Source organism: Ylistrum balloti, unplaced genomic scaffold (assembly GCF_031769215.1).
Source record: "Ylistrum balloti isolate Yb309-2 unplaced genomic scaffold, AGI_CSIRO_Ybal_v1 Utg371182, whole genome shotgun sequence".
Classification (NCBI taxonomy): domain Eukaryota; kingdom Metazoa; phylum Mollusca; class Bivalvia; order Pectinida; family Pectinidae; genus Ylistrum; species Ylistrum balloti.
This window is the reverse complement of record NW_026782644.1, coordinates 122809-145483: the sequence shown is the minus strand read 5'-3', so window position 1 is coordinate 145483 and position 22675 is coordinate 122809. Positions and strand designations below refer to the sequence as shown.

The 22675-nt window shown below is 33.7% G+C and overlaps 2 protein-coding genes across 2 annotated transcripts; one reads left to right on the top strand and one right to left on the bottom strand.

The window, feature by feature from the left end:
- Positions 1 to 1835: 1835 nt before the first annotated feature.
- On the bottom strand, positions 1836 to 13762 carry LOC132561228 (retinol dehydrogenase 13-like). The gene is made up of 7 exons (XM_060225957.1): positions 13647 to 13762; positions 10599 to 10717; positions 9875 to 10030; positions 8795 to 8899; positions 8218 to 8430; positions 7371 to 7572; positions 1836 to 6322 (listed from the first exon to the last, which is right to left on the bottom strand). Exons 1-7 carry the CDS (start codon positions 13760 to 13762, stop codon positions 6208 to 6210), a joined length of 1026 nt encoding a protein of 341 aa, XP_060081940.1. The 3' UTR covers positions 1836 to 6207.
- Positions 13763 to 14027: 265 nt separating this feature from the next.
- Positions 14028 to 22040, top strand: LOC132561234 (retinol dehydrogenase 13-like). The gene is made up of 8 exons (XM_060225962.1): positions 14028 to 14079; positions 14596 to 14709; positions 15150 to 15268; positions 18733 to 18888; positions 19327 to 19428; positions 19891 to 20100; positions 20275 to 20482; positions 21444 to 22040. The coding sequence occupies exons 2-8, from the start codon at positions 14630 to 14632 to the stop codon at positions 21541 to 21543; spliced, it is 975 nt and encodes a 324-aa protein (XP_060081945.1). The 5' UTR covers positions 14028 to 14079; positions 14596 to 14629; the 3' UTR covers positions 21544 to 22040.
- The last annotated feature ends 635 nt before the right edge of the window (positions 22041 to 22675 follow it).

Sequence of the window (22675 nt, the reverse complement as noted above, 5' to 3'; positions counted from 1 at the left end):
ATAGTGTGTAGGGGACAATTATCTTACATATTTGGGGGGATACATTTATGATGGCCATCAGAATAGTGTGTAGGGGACAATTATCTGATATATTAAGGGAAGGTACGTTTATGATGGCCATCAGAATAGTGTGTAGGGGACAATTATCTCATATAGATGTGTGTGTGTGGGGGGGGGGGGGGTTACATTTATGATGGCCACCAGAATAGTGTGTAGGGGACAATTATCTGATATATTAAGGGAAGGTACGTTTATGATGGCCATCAGAATAGTGTGTAGGGGACAATTATCTCATATATATGTGGAGGTGGGGGGGTTACATTTATGATGGCCATCAGAATAGTGTGTAGGGGGCAATTATCTCATATATATGTGGAGGTGGGGGGGTTACATTTATGATGACTATCAGAATAGTGTGTAGGGGACAATTATCTCATATATATTTGGTGGGGGTGTGTAGGGGACAATGTGTGTGTGTGGGGGGGGGGGGGGGGCCATCAGAATAGTGTGTACATTTATGATGGCCATCAGAATAGTGTGTAGGGGACAATTATCTCATATAAATTTGGTGGGGGGTGGATGGGGGGGTGGGGGGGTGTGGGGGTTAAATTTATGATGGCCATCAGAATAGTGTGACATTGCTTTTAAGCCTCACTTACTAACACCAGACATGTTATCGTAGGCGACACTTCCTCTAAGCCTCACTTACTACCACCAGACATGTTATAATCACTTTAGAGAGTTCTAAACAATTAAAAAAAAAGCAAAAACTTTGATTTCAATGATCCAATTTAGCACATGACAGTAACAGTTGATTACTGTACAACAAAATTTAAAGCCTCACATGGGCTTCCATCTTGTGAAACAGTTCCTTTATCTTTGCTAAATTGATTTTTAAGTCAATATTGTAAGGAGAAAAATGATATATTGTACCGACCTTTTATGACACACAAGAGGCCTAGCGGCCTTGACGGTTACTTGAGATAAGCAATGTTGAATATAAAGGTTAAAGGACAGACATCAAGCCATCATCCTTCACTCATAATTCTAACCAAGTTTGAAATATTTCCTATGAAAATTAAACATTCATGAAGAGTATTTGATTCTAACATATCTGGGTCTTGAGAAGATCTGAGAAAAATTCAAGTCAATTTGACCCCTTTTGGCCCCGCCCATCAGCCCCTAGGGGTCAGTAAGGATCAAAATTGGCATACCATCAAGTCGTCATCCTTCAATCATAATTCTTATCAAGTTTGAAATATTTCCAATGTAAATTAAACAAATTATCCTAAAAAATCTAGTTTTTCTACATAGATTACAGTAAACTTTACCCCTTTCCCACAGAGAAATGTGAGATCCTGGGGCCATGAAATTCACAATTTTGGTAAAGCACCTTAAAATGCTTCCATTCATGAAGAGTATTTGATTCTAACAAACCTGGATCTTGAGAAGAAGATTTTTTGAAATTAAAGTCAAGTTTACCCCTTTTGGCCCCACCCATCAGCCCTGTGGGGTGGGGACTGTAAAATTCACAATTTTGGTTCATCTTAGGCAGGGTAATCTTTCACCAAAATTTAACTGAAATTGGGTCTGGGGTTTTTGAGAAGAACTCAAAAATGTTAAATTTTTTACGGACGCACGACGCCAGATGAAGGTGATCGGAATGGGTCACCATGAGACTTTGAAACTATTCTTATTGTGGTATGCATCTACTGTTCAAACTTATGCATCCTGGAATGACCTTTCACATTTCGACAGCATCTACATGACATTCAGTATTAACTCTGTCCAACCTAAAGACAATTTAACAAAAACAAAAGAATTCAACAAACAAATGAGAAAGAAAATATATGTCTCTGTTTATTTTAATGATAATGATAATGAGATTCTACATAAACACAATTGTACCTTAGAGATATTTAATGTGTGTTATTTATGATTTTTTTACATCCAAATATCAGCTATGATCAAATTACATCAGGCTGGAAGACACAAGTAACTAATATAGTCATTATGATTGTTTACAAATGTCAGAAATAGTTTAAAAAAAAAAAAAAAAAAACAGGTTATCTACCCCTTTAGTGACCGAATTAAAGCATATTTATTTATATAATCATTGTTCCACACATAATTATGTAGATGTGAGCCCCAGCAGGTAACAAGTCACAACCGGTTGTTTAATCAATAGTCACCTTCTAATATGCACCTTGCCCACGTACTGCTCACAATTTGATATCCAGTGGTGTAATTTTATGTATAAACAAAACGTAATCTTAAAGGAAATAAGAATTTGACAGCATTTGTTTTTCCATACAATGGGACAAAGTCTCAATACCATAATTTCTAATCTCTTCGTTGTTAGGGATCTGTTCCACATTAGGCATCTTTAGTCTTGCCCATTTCCACTGCACGGGAAATATTTGGAAACAATGTATTTTTTTCCATTTGGAAGCATGTGACATCTTGATGAGCACAACAGGCAGAAGCAGTATTCTTAACATAGTGTTTACAATCAACAAAAAAAAAAAAAAAAAAAACAGCAAGAATACAAATATGGAGGATATTGACAAAACAAGAACGATGTCAGTGAAGCTTTCATGGGTAATTGTGATGGAAAATAATGAAGTTAAAGCAATAAAGAATCCTGACTTTGATTTTTTTTTTTCAGTTTGCTGATAAACATAGAACACAATGAGTAATGAAGCCATACCATGTATAGTTATCTGTCCTCTTTATTTCACTATCAATGTGGTGAATTTTCATTGTAAACCAGAAGATCGAAGATAGTATGCATAACTGCCTGTTGTCTGTCCTGGTGTACCAATCAATTATGTAGCACTACTGTCTACAGGCCAGTACATGTATGCTTACAACAAGGAAGAAGAAATAATTTGCTCCAATATGCCTATCCTAATTACATACATAATTTTTTTAAACCAATACAAACAGGTTAATTAATATAATTACTCACAAAGTAAATGAAATAAAGAAAATCGGTTAATAAATTATATGGGCAGTGCTGGTTATAACACTTAAAGGGTAGGATTTTAAGTGGATACACTGGTAACACAATGCTTCTAATGGAAATCGGTTAGGCATTGTACTTGGTTAAGAAAAACAATATATATACTAGTAAATAGAAGATTACATAAAGTTCATGAATAATCTGAAGGCGTATATAAATGAATACACATTTATTCTTTCAAAATATTCATTTACCTGTGAATATCACGGTATATCAAAGGAAAAGCAATAAAGACAATGGACGTAATTAATATTAATAACGGAGCAATAAATGCTCGCAGTGAAAAGTATTATACACTGCACATTTTAAGAAAGTTGCAAAAAGCACTACAAACTAAACTGGTATTTTGTAGTTTACACAAATAACCACAAATATATCTTACTAGATAACAAAAATAACTTGTGAATACAAAGTCTCTATTCATACGATCAAACAATGCCACATGTTACAATAAGTTTAAGATCTCAAAGTTTTTAATTTACCAACACTAAAAATCTAAATTGTATTTTTCTGGATTCAAAACCTGATAGTTTTTTCAGCATAAGGAATGTGTGTGATAAAACCACAGCATCTACCATAACCATTTACATTTTAACATAGTAGTTGCGATATATTTACAGATTTTACTCTCACGGAGGTTTACGAAATTCTTCAAATAGTAAACAACAATGTTGTCCCAGCAGGAGATCAATGATGTCATATGATAATGATCTGGTGACCAAATGATGCTACAGTTCCACTTCACAGAGAGTACACAGTGTTAAAGATCGATATAAATACTGACCACACGGAACGATTACTGCGACACCAATTACTTTACCAACAGTAAGACATGCGGTCTCACAATATGTTCAAAACGATTTGAAATATACGCGATACAAATTAGAAAGGGTTTGAACTATCACTAGACAGAATATTATTATTTTTAATGAAAAAATCAAGTGTTTGAACTACCTGCCGATTCTAACTGACTGAAGGTTTACCGTACATTAAGCCTTCTAGCAAACAGTGTTATGGTCCTATGATACACCTTGCTTATATAGGGGCCATGGTAGCTCAGTTGGTTACAGTGTTGCCCTACAGTACCTCGGGTGAAGATTTGAGGTATGTGGTTCAATGCTCCCTACCCCTAGCAGTCTCTTTTCTTTTACAGGAAGCTGATAAACAAGCTGAAAAAGTCCTTGGCTGTTCACATGGCCACAAACAATGTTGATTTATCAACATGCAACTATATCAACATAATGTGTGTATTGACATAACCTTATAGTATTTGCTAAAGCATTCTTCGTTTAAATTAACATTTTAATAAACATTGATGATTTGCTAAGTTACTTCATCCTGCTATCGTCAATTTTCTAAGTTTTTGGAATAGTGAAATCATGGATGTCACAATATCTGAATAATGGTCCAGTGGTACAACTCTATGTATCAACATTGACATTTTTACAAAAACAAATGTAATTTTAATCTTTTTCAGACTTGAGGTGTCACCTGCCCAACATATGATTAAGCTTTTCTACAATCCACAGGCACTTAACATTGTTAATGGGTATGATATTCAGAGAGGAGAAGTGAATCAGTTAATAATTTAGTATACAACGAGGCATCACACAACAGCCTAAACATATACATACACTGTATTTCTACAAGCAAGACAAAGTCATAAACAGATGAACAATCCAGCTCCTCTGCAATCTAGGGTCTGATAAGCTTATATCATTTTATATTAATCACTCTTGTTGACCTGGATGTCATTCTCGATACTATAGGGATTACAATCACTTTTGCTTTCTGCACCCCTGGATAATGCCCTGGAAAATGTTGTAGCAAAGCCGAAGGCATAACCAGGTAACTTGATTGGTTCCAGGAGGAAATAACCAATCCTCCATGACCAATCACAGGCTGATACACTACTTTAGAAGATTACAAAGGAGAAACACCCAACTTCAGAGCCATTACAATATACAGTTATACGACCTTGAGATTCGTTTGATGTACATCAAAGGATCAAATTAGTCTTTTCATCTTGTCCACAAGGTGTTGCACATAGAACCTTCAATTTTCCAATGAAATATTTTAAGGTGTGCAGAGAGAGAAAGTGATTGCAACCCATGGGGTATCCAGGATGCCTGAATGAAAATATGAAGGGTTTTACTGGGGTGGGAACCGGACTACCCCGTGAAAATCAACATGGTGTGGACAGGAAAAGGTAACACCCATTCCATACTTATTTGCTGGGATTAACATAATGTTATATATATCCAGTAATACTTGACTTCAAAACAAAAATGAATTAACATGTAAATTTAAATAAATATATAGACAGCAATAGTATAAAGTAGATATCATCACACATGCTAATCTCATATAACCTTAACAGTATACAAACCATCTCATAACCCTGAGAATCCCGATATCTCCAATTATCAAAGATAAGTTTTCTGTAAATGAAAAAACTTGTGAGTACAGGTAAAGGATAACGACAGTCCAAAGAAAAAGTCGCCTTCATATTTTGACTCTGAATCTTTTTTGATTCAGTTGGAAGGCTCAATCAGGAGTTCTGCGAACCAATACAGTGTTTTGGAGTAATTCTAAACAAACCTTTGATTTGATAGCACAGACACCCTGTTAAGTCATCAAACTAAGAATGAAGTAGGGGTTAGTCTATACCGCATCTTTATACCATGCTTAGCATCTGTTGCTCTACCTTCCTCTCTTATCTGTTATTTCACTTTACTAAAACTGGTGATCATCTTTACTACATTCTTTCTCCCTCTTTCATATCAGTTTTTCAATCTGGCAAATGACTCCAACAGTAACAAATATATTATAAAATTGGTGAATACCTTTCCCACCTACTTCTACAATTCTAGAAAGGAACACTTCTCAAAAGCATTTAATAAAAAATTCAATAGTTTTATAAACAAGATTTTGAACACACACTCTGTCTTTATTAATCTCGACATTACTGCAGACATTAATGCACATCTTGAAAAACTTGTAGACTATACATATTCTTATTTATTAAGTCACTAACATATATACTTGTCGTATAATTCTTATCAACATTATTAGTTCTATCGAATTAGTATGATCACTAACACTTTCCTCTCATTACTTTCATTATCCACTTCTGAGTACATTATACATATTTAAACTACATGTATACAAATGGATTGCGTTTAGCTGTCCTCTCCAAACTTTTCCTTGCCGATCCATTCGAGTGATTTGGAGAACAATTTGTCCTGAAGTTCTACATCCTTGGCATTCTCTTCTATTTCAATTTCAGCACATTCCCTGTAAGATTATTATTGACGCATATAAGAATATAATCCAATCATTCTGTATGCAATTACAAGAATTTCAAACATTCCATATTAATCACAAAGATGTCTATTTTACAATTTTTACGAGCAAATGTTGAAATAATGTGTCTAAATACGAATGACTTTTTAACAAGCAAATATCTTAATACTATATCTAAATACAAATGACTTTTTAACAAGCAAATATCTTAATTATATATCTAAATACAAATGGATTTTTAAAAAGCAAATATCTTAATACTATATCTAAATACAAATGACTTTTTAACAAGCAAATATCTTAATACTATATCTAAATACAAATGACTTTTTAACAAGCAAATATCTTAATTCTATCTCTAAATACAAATGGATTTTTAAAAAGCAAATATCTTAATACTATATCTAAATACAAATGACTTTTTAACAAGCAAATATCTTAATTATATATCTAAATACAAATGCTTTTTTCAACAAACAAATATCTTAATTCTATATCTAAATACAAATGGATTTTTAAAAAGCAAATATCTTAATACTATATCTAAATACAAATGATATTTTAACAAGCAAATATCTTAATACTATATCTAAATACAAATGACTTTATAACAAGCAAATATCTTAATTCTATATCTAAATACAGATGACTTTTTAACAAGCAAATATCTTAATACCATATCTAAATACAGATGACTTTTTAACAAGCAAATGTCTTAATACTTGGAATATTACACCCTTAAAGCATACAATTCAACACTACAAACAGTTCCCCCTGATAATACATTTAAACATATGGACCAAATATACCACACTTTTATTGTTCAAACATATATTCTGTAAAGTTTTCAACTACCACATTTATAAATTCACACCCCTGCAAAATTGATTTTTTTTTTAACTTTTATTTTAAATTTTGAACTTTAAAAACATTTGTGGTACATGTATTGACGTTTACATCAGCAATGCAAGAATTCTTTATGAAAAGCTTGGTCATTCTTCCTTAGCACAAAAATAAAATTTCAAGAAATTAGACTTACTTGAATAATCTGCCTGATACTTTGCCTGCATGATCAGTCAGGGCACAGTAAAGCCCTGTCTGGGCTCCATCTTCAGCTGCCTTCATCAATAAACAGATAATTGGGAAAAAAGAGATGGCAAGGAACGCATTCTTCTGGAAAGGCAAATGGCGATAGATCTTGGTGTTTGCTATCCCTGGCAATGCACAGTTCACCACTAGTCCTGTGAAGTGAATAAGCAAAAATTTAACACATGTGATCTCACTGGAGAAGCTCTACATAAATGGACAGATATCAGACTGATTCAAACACATTACTTGACTTGCAGATGCTTTTAGGTTTTTCTTAAAGAGTTGTGAAGTAAAATAAAGACACAAGGTGAGATACAGTAATGAAATCCTAAATGTAATCTTCCAAAATTTGTTCAATTTCGTATGTTTTTCTTTTATACCTATTTTGCATTTCTACTGCACATTTTTTCTTTCAAACAGGTAGGATGATAAAGGCATCGTTGATTTTTTTTTTTGAAGAAAAATGGCCCCTGTTTCCTGAATGCTAATTAGGCTAAGGTATTCCTCAACATACCTGGCATATATTTCTAAAGAAAAATTGTCACTGTGTTATCATCTTTTACATAGAAATATTCATGATACTATACAGCAACAGTATCTTTTTAAGATACTGTATTTTGTAAATAACTTCAGTAACTCCTCATACTGGACAAAGTGTTATTGACATTTAAGTACATGTACATGAAACAGAAAATCTGAATATGAAATTCCACCAAAATACAGATTACTGACAGACTGGGTATCATTAAACATAGATATCATCAATGGGCTCTTAGTTTGCGTGTAATGTCACCTACCCTCTTCCCGTCTGTTAAGAGCCAGAGAGAAAAGTAACATAGCCAGCTTGCTCGCGGCAAATGCTTGGCTCGTGACGTATTCTCGCTCTGAATAACTGACATCATCATATTCAATTTTGCCAAGAGCGTATGCTGGAGCCATCTGAGTCACTATGCGACTTCCCTCGGCCTTCTTCAGCAATGGTAGTAAGAGATGGGTCAGTAAAAATGGGCCTGAAAAAAAAATTAATTCAGAAGTCAAAAATTGTTGTAGAATCCTATCTCTTATAAGGATTTGTTTTTTTTCTTTTAATATATACTGAAAACGTCCATGTATGAAACTATCTTTTGTCGTCATAAGATGAAATTAAGCAGCAATTGTGTTGAAGTGAGAGTGTAATCTTGTGTACAGTTGTTTCAACAAAAACTTCAAAAAAATGTAAGTAATTGAAAAGAAATCTTTTTTTTTACTTATTTCATGGTTGTTGTAATTGAACAGGAAAACACAAAATTGAAATAAAACTTGTTAATTTAAATGGATTAACATCAACTTTTAACTAATGCTATGCCTGAATATTAATAGAGTATTCAAATTTACCTAGATAGTTGACCTGGAATTGCGTTTCAAACTTATCTTCAGTCACAGCCAATGGGCACATCATCACCCCAGCACTGTGAATCAGCAGGTCCAATTTTTCCTCCTCTGTGTAAAAAGACATTGGAATTACTTAAGCATTCATTTCTTAGTTTTAAGCTGAAAGCCAAAAACATATGCACTGTTAAAGTGACAATACCGACTGCACATCAATCAATATTGAAGCAAGATGTTACTTCTCAGTAAAGAAAATTCAATGTGAAATGTTGGCTGACTGACTACATATACCCATGTCAGATTCAAACCATTTTATTCCAATATCTATATATTTGGGAGTGTGGAGCAAATCACACATGAAACTAAATCTATCGAAAGTCTGAATGTACGATGTACAAGTTGTCAGAAACCTTTGTTTTGCACATTTCAGATATAGTGTGAAAGATGTTTAAAACTGGTATCCACAACTTTAACAAGGGGCAGACTGAGTTAAAGTCTCATACAAACACAAGTGTTCATCTGTCACACAAAACTTAAGATCAAACTCCTGATTGTAGGCAGTAAAGGTTACGATTTTTCTTAATTTACTTTTAATTTGAAAGGAAACAAATGTATATCATAGGCCTCAAATTTAAGGCTTTTTATTGGCTATCTGCAAGTAGAAATCCAAGAATTGCAAGTAGAAAAAAATAATGACTTGCTTTTTTCAGCAAGTGGATTCATCAGATGCAAACTGTGAGTGCTCGTCTATTCCTAACATTTCACAGAATTAAATTGTTTTGAGTTTTGATTTTCAAAGTGTAAATATTGGGACAAAGCAGTTCTTCTATAATGTTGATATATATTGGATGAAGCAAGGTAATACATTATAAATCACAAAACAAAACACATTATTTGAACATGGAAATTTGCGATAATAGCAAGTAAAAAGTCATTTTAGCAAGTATAAATTTAAGGCACTTAAGCTGTTTTCAGCAAGTGACAAAAAATGTTTAATTGGAGGCCTGAATCATCAATACAACGTCAGTTCTACAAGGTCTATCTGACACCTCACAGACACCAAACTTTTATGTTTTGTGGGCTTACTTTTTTTAAAGCTGGATGCAAAATCCTCCACAGATTTGAAGGAGGCCAAGTCACATACCAGTCCTACCACATCAGCTTTCTTATATTTCTGCTTGATGCTTTCAATGGCTTCCTCTATCTGCTGTGCTGTGTGACAGGCAAGGTAAACACGGGCACCTGTAACATTATCATCAATAATCGTCATTAGACCAGAACTGTTTGCTAATTGGGGACAGTTGTACACTGGACATGCTGTATATACAGATTTTGGTCTCCTTCTCCATGCATTGACTTTTAATAAGTTTGAAACAGTTATAAATCAACTCACAAGTCCCTAGTCCTGCACTCATAGAATTTCTGGAAATGCTTAAAATTTTACTTTGTTGGACACCTTGTGCCAGCCATAAAGTTGAAAATAACTCTTAAAAATAATTTGTAGATGGATCACTGTTGAAATACTTGTTTCATTACATTTTTACAAGTAAAATATCAGATTGATAAAAAACTTTAATAATCATAATAGTGACGTCATTAGATGTTATTTTCAAGGTGACTGAATTTCATATTTCATGATTATGGACATTTAACTTAAAATCTTGAAATCATGCCTTGTTTCCAGAGATCTATTAATTAGAACTGCATGAATATATGCAAGAAAATTTCCGTTGCATAGAAGATTGTCCACAAAACAGATTTGGTCATAGTTTTGATAACTGATTTGTAGGCAAAATATGTCAGACTTTACCTCTTGAAGCTAAATCTCCTGCAGTAAACTTTCCAAGACCAGAGCCTGCCCCAGTCACAATAGCAACTTTTCCATTGAGCTTAGCTTCACTGAGACACCGGGCCCCTCTCATGTATTGCCTGAAATAAAAATATATTCACTGATGCATGAACTGATGATAAGCTAAGGCCTGGTAACCAATAAACCCACTTATATCTATAGCTGTTTGGTTGAATTACAGATCATCGATATTTCGTTGTCCTGCATGCACTGACTTTTAGTCAAAAGGTACTCTTTTACAATATTATGGTATACACGAGTGCATGGTCTGATGGTCTAGTGAAAGACAAAGCTACCCAAATAAAGAAATCTAAAAAACATTCATGTGTTTATCATTCATCATTGGTCTAGTGACTGTGGTGCTCTACAAACACTTTAGTACCGAGTAAAGTCTCAAGTGTATCGGTAAGTTTGCCATTAAAATTTATTGGAAGAAATTTAATGAAAAACCCACTGAATTGCATACGTCTATTATTATTCCAGAAAGAAACAGAGAGCTAGAATAGTATAGGAGGTCATAAGACCATCAGCCATGTATATAAAGGAGCATTTAATCTACTTTGTATGTTACTAGCTGATGAGTAGGAAACTAAAGACCAAGGAAAATAGAGGATTCACAAAAAGACAAAAAGCAGTCAACAGGTTCAAATATGCAAATATGAGGATTACTCTGACAACCTCCCACCAGATTGATGTACAGAAAACAATGTCAGGCAATATGGTTTGCAGTCAGTTTAGACACAAAATACTGAAAATCAATATCAATTGTTGCATTGCAGACAATGTGAATACCCCCAACCCCAAGGTTGTATAAAATGCTAAGTGTAAAGGGACATAGAGTGTTATTTGACCTCTATCATGGCTCAGTCTGTCCATGAAAAATGTATGTTAAAAGTCTTAAATAATGCCTTTTAACATAAAGCAGGATAGTAATAATGTGAAAGAGTGACCAGACCAGGAATTGAACCCTGTTCTCTGGTGTATAATCGACCAGCTCGACCATCTGAGTCACAGAAGCCTGCTCCATCAGTTGATAAAGAGTTATCGTTAAATCAAGTAAATCAAAGCCAACAACAATACATATACATATGAAATAATTAAAAAGATTTAAATTTAAATAACCTCGAACTTAATTCAGTTGTACCAATTAAGAATACATAAAATTTAATTATAAAATTTTTAAACTAGATAAATACATATGTTAAGTACATATATATTAATTACATGACCTGCTTGAAAACTATTAATGAACAACATCCTCCTAAAAATTAGTATGAATATTGACCACAAAGAGAATTTTATATTTAAAGCAAAAAATATGTTTTTAATTCTTTCTTTAACGACAAATGGCTGTTGGAACACTTCAGTTTAGTTGGAAGGCTATTTTTCTTCTCTACTCCCGAGTAACTAAAGGACTTTTTTTTAGATATTTGGTTAATAATCTTTGTAGAACAAGATAGGTATTTAATGTAGATCTCAAATTATAATGATAAACATCATCACATACACCGATACTGTTCTGCTCTGGAGCCATATTATTGACATCCATATAAATCAATACACATGATACTTAAGTCTTGAGTTCAAAGGGTAGAATATCACTTCCTTAAAAAGTTCTATACTTGGTGTTAAAACAGATTTACTTCATATAACTTGAATGGCTTGCTTTTGTAACTTGGTAATCTTAGATGTTGAAGCTTTGAATGAATGACACTAACTTCAAAAGTTCTATCAACTTCTGTTTATAGTAACATTTATTTATAGTAACAGTGACCTAGTTTTTAACTGCAGAAGGTTAAAACATAAACTCATGCAAAAGTGATGTTTGTGAACATGTGTGTACAGTATCATGACAATTAGAAATAAGTGCATCCTGTAGAGCAGTGACACCTGAATTTCTGTTTGTATTTATTTGCAGTGATGACTAGTGACTACCTAATAGGTTGAAACATGAACTCATACAAGAGGCAATGTTAATGTATTCTTGATGCATTAGTTTTGGACCCCTTAACAATCATTTGTCGCTAGCTATACTGTGTCAATGAAATGCCACCAAACACATACATAAATGACTTGAAATGTGGTCATACTATAAGATTCATTTGAAAAATGTCCAGTAAAAGACCAGTATTTTTCTAAAAAATATCAACATAAGAGACTTCAAATCCGCTCACCTGAAATGATGGACAGGTGACTGCACTTCATTTTCTGATGTTAGATTAAATTTTCTATTGTTTAGTCCTTATGTTTTCTCAAATAAGCCATATTTCTCAGTAAACTTCTTTTTAGTAACATGAACTATTTAAAGAAAGTTCTTTTTTTCATCTATCAGTGTACAACTAGTTAGACAAAGTCATATATGAGTCATCAAAAGTAATAATTTTAAAATCATCATTTTTCAATGCAAGAATGCAAGAGGGCGTGGCCTATTTTTCATGGTCGATAATTATTCATATGACAAACGACAACATAAGATTGGCATTTGACGATGGATTGATAAGTTATTTCATCATACCTGAGAGGGTGTTTGACATGTAAAAATGTGTATTAAGAAAGTTACACAAATTTGCCAAAAAATATATACTCAAAAAAATTATGGTAAATGGTTTTAATCACAAATTTTCATTCTTTCTGGAAGCGTAACATTTTACAAAAACCAAAATCATTCGAATGCGACGTCAAGCAGGTCAATAGTTCAAGTGATACGTTTCGACAAAATGCCAGTTCCGAAATATATACCGGTTAGGAACCGATGTCTAAACGATACACGCGTGTAAAAATCTTCATTAATACAGGGGAGTTAACTCTACTATTAAGCAGACAGCTACCGTACATGACATAATACTTTTGATTAGTGTGCAATAATGTTTAGGGAAATGTTCAAATATTCATAGGCTTTAAATGTCCCCCTCCCCCTCCTCCCTACCCTTAATATGAAACACGTGAAGCGTAGTAAACCTTTACTTGTCATGGAATATAAATATAACAAGCATTAATTGTGCATTTCACCTGAATGCATATATGAAACCAATCGTGACTCCAATAATGATCGGCCACCATGATTCAAATATCCACTCGGGGTCCGGCATATCGCCCATCCCCGGGATTGTCAATTTCTTCTCCATTTTAACTCGCCGGGCAGGTGTCGATCTAATGTCACGACTCGGTTGCTGGTAATGAATTTCCGGATAGAAATTAAATTCACTAATATACATATACGTTTCCTACAAGTATAAGAATCATGTTCTACATCTTTGACTTTTTTTATATTGGTAACAATGTAAAGTACGCATAATACTGGTCTAACGTATGAAAAGATAATTTGTTTAGTACATTCCGGCTTTTGTTTTTAAATTTAGTATCGATAATTCATTTCCTGTTTATATAAACAGAGGACACACGTGAAAGGATGTCAAGATTATCAAGATAACAGTTTCTACAGGTAATTTAAAATGACTTGATTATCAAATTTGTTTAATTGATGATAGGTTTTAAGACAGTCATATTAATCTGACGAATCCCATTCCTTGCAAATGCGGTGTCTCGGTTGTGACCTGCAATATACCGGCAAGCCATTGGCATTGCAAAGATATTGCGACAAACAGCATTATTAATTATTTGCTTGGGGCTCGCGCAGTGAGAACCAGCTATAAAAATTGGTGAGAATGTCTCTTTTAATATCTTGGATCCTGATTTTGAATCATCAATTGTTGGTATGAAATTTTTGCATTTACGCTCATCTGTTACATTTTTTTCCAGTGACAAATCTTAATCATGATTGATTGGACCAGCCCATTTGGTAGTGAAGACAAAGTTGTGCTAGAGAAACAATGAAAAATATTTCTAAGTTTTCAATATGACAAATATATCACACCACAGAATGGATGTTAACATAGTAATAATTTCTGATGGTCATGCATTCAACAAATATGTTTTTTATATGACTTTTGTGTTTCAGATCTTCTCTTATTGGCTACATGTAACCGTTAGAGATGAAATTTCCGGAAGTTCCGAAGAATGTTTTTAGGCTCAGTTTGTTTGGGAGCTTATGTGGAGCAGTCGTCCTTATCAAGTAAACTATTAAAAAAAGGATAGGAGACTACCACTTTGTTACCTCCCCTTCCCTTTCCCTTCCCTTTTTTCATTTGATGTAACATCAGTAAATTTTAAAGTATTTGTACCAACTTTGTTAAAACAATATAAACAAAATATTGCATGAAAGTTTAATATTTGCCTTTACATTTTGAACTTTGTTTATTGCAAAACATTTATAGTGCAACTTTATAACTTGTTTAAATATAACAATGATAACTTTTTTGTTGGCTGGAACTCAGAAACATACAGGGCTTGAATAGGAGTAATTAGAGAAAACCCAGTAATTTGGTTGGCTCCATATACTTCCAAGACAAGAAAATAATAATAAAAACCTGCCTTATCCAAGCCATATTGAAATTTTACTTACACCACCCATTTTGATTATAGTTATTATTAAATATTTGTTGATTGTATCAGGGATTACACGAAAGGGAAGACATATAAAAGTGAGGAGAGGATGACAGGCAAAACAGTGATTATTACAGGAGCCAACAGTGGCATTGGCAAAGCCACCAGCTTTGATCTTGCTAAGAGAGGTCAGTCATTTTAATTTGAATTTAAATAAAGGTATGTATGCACAACTACCTTGGTGTAAAATAGTGTAAAAAGCAGGTATTTTTTCCTGTCTAAGATAACTTTAGGTATAATCTTGGAATCAATGTCAAAGATAGCATTGGCCACTCTATGTAAAATTAAAAGAATATGGAAATGAAAAGGGGTAAAGGACCTCTGAGCTCTTTTGCACTTCTTCATTTTTCAATTTCCTGGATGATCAGGACTAGTCAAGGAAGTTATTGTTCCACCAAAGTCCATCTGCAAAATCGAAGAACTCTACTTTCAGTAAACTGACATTTTCTTCTTGTAGTGTATGTCATTATAAACAAGCTACATGAAGAATATTCAAGTTAACTCATCCAGAAACTGAGGTGAAAGCTTGAAGTCTCTTGATCTCCTGATTAAGTTTCAATGTACAGGGTTTAGATAAGATGTTAAATCTTATATTATGCTCCTCGAAGTCAGTCAGTGTATTTGTATGTCATAATTTTGTCCGAAGCATAACACAAAACCTATAAGAGGTATCAATACAAAACTAAATGGGTAGATAAATCTTAACAAGGAGAAGTGCTGTGCACAAGAACCCTCACTCTCTTTTGCATAATCTAGGAGTTAGTGTCACTTGTTATTAGCTCACCTGAGTGAGTGAGTGAGTCTATGCCATAGCGCAGCTTTCTTCATCTGTCCTGCGCCTGTCAACTTTTCATTTAAACAACTTCTTCCGAAATACCAAAAGGCATAGAGATATCATATTTGGCAGGAAGGTTCCTTTGATGAAACCCAACAAAGTTTCCAAAAAGAAATGACCTTGACCCATATTCAAGGTCACAGGTCAAATGTGTTAAAACCTTTAAACAACTTCTTCCAAAATAACGGAAGGCCTAGAATCAATATATATGGCTGGAAGGTTCCTTTGATGAAGCCCAACAAAGTTTGCGAAAAAAAATAACCTTGACCATTATTCAAGGTCACAGAGGTCAAATGTGTTAAAACCTTTAAACAACTTCTTCCAAAATACCGGAAGGCCTAGAATCAATATATATGACTGGAAGGTTCCTTGGATGAAGCCCAACAAATTTGTGAAAAAAATAACCTTGTCCCATATTCAAGGTCACAGAGATCAAATGTGTTAAAACCTTTAAACAACTTCTCCCCAAATACCGGAAGGCATAGAATCATTATATTAGGCTACTATATTCCTCTTATGGTGTCTTACAAAGTTTGCTAAAAGAAATGGCCTTGACCAATCTTCAAGGTCACAGGGGTCAAATGTGTTATAATGTTTAAACAATTTCTTCTGAAATATCGAAAAACCTAGAATCATTATATTTGGCCAGTATGTTCCTTTTATGAAGTCAAAGAAAGTTTGTAGAAAGAAATGACCTTGACCGTTAGTCATGGTCACAGGGGTCAAATGTGTTAAATCTTTGAATGCAATTTTTTGTTTATCCAAAACATCTAGGATAGTGATATTATTCTAGAATAGGTTCTCAATGATGCCTGGTAATATTTGAGAACAGAAATGACCTTCACCCATATTCAAGGTCACAACAGTCAAATGTGTTAAACCTTTCAAAAACTTCTGATTAACCTAAAGGCATAGGATCATAATATTTGGCCAAAAGGTACCCTTAATGGTGCCCACATAGTGTGTGAAAAAATAACTTGAGGGTCACTGGGGTAAAATTTGGTAAAATTATTATCAACTTCTGATTGACCAGGCTATCATATTTGGCCAGTGGAAGTTTCACAAAGGCTTATATACAAATATGTAGAACCTTCCAATGACTTATTAAAGGGATATATTTGGCTGGGAATTTTCTTGGCATAATTTGGAATAAATTATTCAGACCTTTCACAGTGATGTCACACTGTTCCAAAAAATAAATTAGGCCAAGCTCCCTAGAGGTCTGAGAGGATTGAGCTAATTAATGTGAAAAACTACATGTTAGCCAATTACTTATGTTCTATTCACAACATTAAAGTACAGAAAACATGATCAGAAGGAGAATTGCAAGAGCTTCATTTTGATTTAAGATTCTTCATAATTATAGCATAAATAAATAAATTCTAAGTTGATCCCATTTGCCATGCAGTATTTATAGGCCTACAGTAAACTGTTATCAGTATATCTCTAGTAACCGGGGCTTAACTGACCATGGTGACATCACTTATTATATGCATGAAACATTTTATTATTGGTTTTGAGTTAGGATTATGGTTTAAAATTACCTTAATTTTTCCTGTCTTTAGATTGAATTGTTGCTATATATTGTTGACTTGTGTATCTGTGTTTGTAAACAATGATCTAAAGGGCAAGTAAGCTTCTGCTGTCCTGGGTCATCCGTCCAACTATAACTAAGAGTTTTCCTGCTATATTGTTTGACCATCTTCTCTCCTTGATTTAAAAGAAAACTATCAATAATATTTAACTGGAAACATCATAAGAAAGTCTCAATTTAAAATTGCACAGATGAGGGGGCTGACTACTAGGGGACAGAACCCATATGGAGTAATTTGTCATATTGCTTTAATCATCTACTGATCTACAGATATAGTCTGTATATAGTAAAAATATAGTTGGTCATAAAGATCCAGGTGAGGGATACAGGCCCTCTGGGCCTCTTGTTTTTCATACTTAAAATTTTGTCCAGAGCATTACACTAAAATAATTAGAGGTATCAACATGAAACTTTATAAGTAGGTAGATCTCAACGAGAAGAATGACAGTGCACAAGAACCATAACTCTATTTTGCATAATTCAGGGGTTTAATATGAATGTTATTTTTCATACTTGAATTTTGTCACATTCACATTCAGTTTAGCTATTGATAAGGTTTCTCTGTTTTGAAACCAATCTCTTGGCTAACAGTGAGCCTTAGTTTTGTTACAACATATTTGTAGAGCCAAGAGAAGATATGTATATTGAGTGGGAGACTCAAAAACATGCATTTTGAAGTTGAAGAACAGACTGAAATGTATCATTGTGGGAAAGTCAGTGGTCAGCTAATGCATTCCACTTAAAATGTTCTTTTTATGAAGTGTCACACCTAAAACACACCTGCACTCAGGCATTAGTGCTTAGAGAGGTGGACAAAGCTTACAGTATAAATAAACACACCAGTAATATGAAGATGACAAGAGAAATGAGTGAAGGATGATACCAGGCTTTACCTGGGCAAAAAGAAACTATCAATTTACCTCTACTTTATTTTTACTCTCTATAGAAGAACCTGGTTGGGCCAGGTATATCTGTTCCTTTGCCATGACTTTGCTTGACTGTAATTTAATCAGGAAACTAAGACACACCTGCAGAACCTCAGGAATAAGATGAATTAGACATGTCTCAGGGAATCAAAAACTTGCTAAATCCATCTACCCCATACATAAACTGCATACTAGTAAATAATAAGCATTGTAGCATATCTGATAAACTGTTGGCAGGTGCTCGTGTAGTAATGGCATGTAGGGACATGCGATCATGCGAAAAGGCCAGAGACGAAATAGTGAAAGAGACCTTCAATCAAGGTGTTTGCTGCAAGTACTTGGATCTCAGCTCGATGCAGTCCATTCGTCGATTTGCAGAAGAAATGAATAAAGGTACTATATTTATCTTAGGTTTGAACGATCCTGGAATGAGACCGGTTCATTGGTGAAAACCTTTAAGTAATTCGTGGAAATCTCTAACATTTATGACCATATTGTAAAATAGAATGCAATTAGATCCACTGATTTTGCATGTGTTAAAGGTATAGAGAAACCTGTACAATCAGAGCCCTGATTATACTGTCTGTTTTTACCCTGGTTATTCTGAAATCACAGGATGAAAAATATGTATGAAATTTGAGAGAGATTGAACAGTACCAAAATCAAACATGCACAACTAGAGATCAAGGAAAACAAAACACACTAAATTCCAGAATAAAATCTGTTGAGTAAACAAGCTATCACTCCGGATTATCTGTAATAGTTAATGAAATACAAGTAAAAATTTTAAATGCCAAAGTCATGTGACATGTTACATACCTTTTTTTTAAGGAAATCGTGTAGATGTTTTAATCAACAATGCTGCGATAATGATGTGTAAGCGAGCACTGACGTTGGAAGGAATCGAGCTACAGCTTGGAGTCAATCACTTTGGTAACTACAGCAAACCGTTCTTAATGTATTACATTTGGTACTGCTTGTGTCCATGTTTAAATAAAGGTAGGTGCATACCTTCTGTTTTTCTACTGGAATATTAAAAGGTTTGAAAGTATGTAGGCTTTCTTGCAAACTTTTTCAAATTTTCATGGCGAGATTTTGTGCTCAAAAATACAAGCTTCATTAAATATGTTGATATAAGGCGTCTTGTTAGTTGTTTATGAAATCATGAGATCTTAGAATATAAGGATAATTCAGCAATTTTGCCTTTTTTTTTTTTGTAAATAGGGAGGGTTTTCAAATATGGTTCTGGAGTGAATTTATATCATTGCATATTGCTGAAGATAGAATATGTGAGAAACAGATATTGTAAACAAGAATTACAGCAAATATAAATTGCATTTTAAAAGTGATATTATTTGTATTTTGGGGGTTTTCATGGTCTTATTCTCCTTACAGGAAGTTTCCTCTTGACCTACCTCCTACTAGACAAATTAAAGGAATGTGCCCCCAGCCGAATAGTCAATCTTACTAGTCTAAGTTACAAAACCACAAATATTAATTTTGACGACTTGAATTCAGACACCGTTTACAACGAAAGTGTTGCGTACAAACAAAGCAAGCTGGCATTAGTACTAAGCACTAAAGAATTTGCTAAGAGACTTGAAGGTAAGACTGACGGGTATTTTATTTGATAATATTTCAATATACTTCGTTATGCATCCATCTTGTCTTTATAAATTAACTTTAAAGTTGTTCTGTATTAATATCTTTCCTGGTCCTGTGTTCACAAATATTTGTATACTCCTCCTCTGATGTTACTAACTGTATCCTGATTAACAGGTACAGGAGTGACTGCTAACTTGGTGTACCCTGGAGTTGTGAAAACAAACATTGGTCGCCATACTGATGTAAAGAAATCCTTCTTGTCCCGGGCTGTCCTGGGACCTGCGTTTTGGCTTGTTGAGAAGTCTCCAGATGAGGGCGCTCAGACAGTCATCTATGCAGCAATAGAACCAAGTATTGCTAAAGTCACTGGTAAAATATTCATGTAAGTACAATTGTATATAGATATCAATTCTAAGACCCCTTATGTTCCAGTAAAAAAGGACTGGTTATCATCCTTCAAAATCAGTTTTTTATAAAAGTTAATTTTTCCTTTTTTTGCGGAGGAGATAGGAACATTTGATAACATAAATTTCAGAATCTTTGATGTCAGTTTCGTTTTTTCAGTCATAAAAAATAAAGAAAAACATTTCAGTTTTGAAAAGTTAAAACGTTTGTTGAAAGGGTCAGATGATATTTTACAACACTATAATGTAACTCATATCATTCATCAAATTACCCTCCCTTTGACTGTTCTAGTCCTACAATAAACTTGTCACACTGTCTCTAACACTAACACTTAAGGTTATTTTTCATCAGGCATCATATCAATTCATCTTTCATTCATATTGCATTCATATTGGCAATTAAATTTCAATTAAAATAGTCTGAAAACTATTCAATAGTAATATGTACATTTCTGTTATTTTTAGAAATATTATTTCCTATTCTCTCAAGTGTTCCCCTGTAGGTTTATTTACTGTAAGAGCTTTCTGAAAATCATGATCATCTAAATGATTGATGTAAAGCTGTTGTCTGTGTTGTCTAAGAGAACATGCAAAGCTTTGATGTGAAGTAGGACAACAAGTCGACAAAAGGACATCATATTGTTGTACTATGCCTTTGAATGTATCTTCACGTCCGTGAATACAATCAAGATTAGCACTTTTTTTTATTAATTAGATGTGATTCAGAAAGTGATCATTGTTACCATGGAGATTTAAGGAGATTCCTTGATGTTCTACAAGACTGTAATGACCAGTCTCCACTGCACAATCCCATGCTGTTTTCAACCAAATTTCATAAAGAATTCGGATATACAAACCAGAAAGTGATTGCTTGTTTTGATATGTAACCTTGTATTACTTTCCTGTTTGTGGTAAAAATGTGTCTTTGTCTGTTTCAAGTGATTTGGAGGAACAGAACATTCCCTACCTGCGTGAGACAGATGAGGCAGATGCTAAACGACTCTTCGCAGTCAGCCAGAAATGGACGCGACTCACATGACAGCAGCGTATTTTAGTGACATATATATTACATAAACATCAGTAACTGGTTTTCATTGCATCATTTCTCAAATTTTTATGAATAGTAATTGCTTTTGTCTTTCATTCTCTGCAATGCTAAAATCTGGGCTTGCAGAAAAAAGTTTGATAGCATTTTTGATGAATTTGAAATCTTTCAAATCTTTCATTATTGATTAGATGAAGGATGTCAGATTAAGATTTATATACAATTGTATGAGTATATTGTCTTAATTGCCATGACATTGACTTAACACTTGTTATTCATGGTGTCACAAGATGATATTTTACTGTGAAAAAAAATATTTAGATGAAATGAACCAGAATTTATCAAATTTCAGTCCAGTCAGTAGAAGTCTGTGTCAGAAATGAAGAATTAAGTACTAAATATGATGAATGCATGTAAGATGAATGACTGGAGAAAACATTTTGATATATGATGTGTGTGGAGATTATTTATAATAAATCTTTGAAAGTAAACATTATTGCCTTGTTCTTATGTACCTGTCAACAACCAGTGGAATTATCATAATGTGTTATTCCTGATAGCATCTATCTCTCATGTTTGTTTGCACTTTAGCCTTAGCTTTGAGGTCAAGGTTACGTTTAGTGTTACTAAAATTAGATTCATCCATTTTTAGGTCACCTGAGCAAAGCTTAGAGATCAATCCTTATCCGTCTTTGTCTAACGTCATCCATTAACATTTTTACATTTGTTTTTTCATGAAAACCTCTAAAGTGATTTCAATTTAATTTCGCAGAAAAGTTCATGGCAACAAACTAAAATTATACAATTCAAATTCCTATGGACCTGAAGTACATCGTCAAATGAGGGAAATAATTTTCTCAAGACCGAGATTGTGAAGAATCAAAGACTCTTCATGAATGGAAAGGTCCCTAGGTGCCTATCGAAATCGTAGATTTCATTATTCCTAGGTCCCCCGTTGTTGCTCTCAAGAGAGGAAGTAAAATTTGCTATAGATTGTATTGGAAAATGTGCATTGCACATATTTTGTTAATTTTCTGTGAGATATAATTCAGTCTTGGTTAGAAATATTGTCATCAGACAGCAGTTTGATGGTATGAAAATAATACGGACCTCACCCCTGGGGCGG

Coding starts and splice junctions, on each gene's coding strand:
- LOC132561228 (XM_060225957.1), bottom strand. CDS start 13,762: ATGGAGAAGAAATTGACAATCCCGGGGATGGGCGATATGCCGGACCCC. Junction 8,431..8,794: donor ATTCCAGGTCAACTATCTAG/GTAAATTTGAAT, acceptor TTTTTTTTTCAG/GCCCATTTTTACTGACCCAT. Junction 7,573..8,217: donor TCTTAACAGACGGGAAGAGG/GTAGGTGACATT, acceptor TTCACTTCACAG/GACTAGTGGTGAACTGTGCA.
- LOC132561234 (XM_060225962.1), top strand. CDS start 14,630: ATGAAATTTCCGGAAGTTCCGAAGAATGTTTTTAGGCTCAGTTTGTTT. Junction 20,101..20,274: donor ATTTGCTAAGAGACTTGAAG/GTAAGACTGACG, acceptor CCTGATTAACAG/GTACAGGAGTGACTGCTAAC. Junction 20,483..21,443: donor GTCACTGGTAAAATATTCAT/GTAAGTACAATT, acceptor GTCTGTTTCAAG/TGATTTGGAGGAACAGAACA.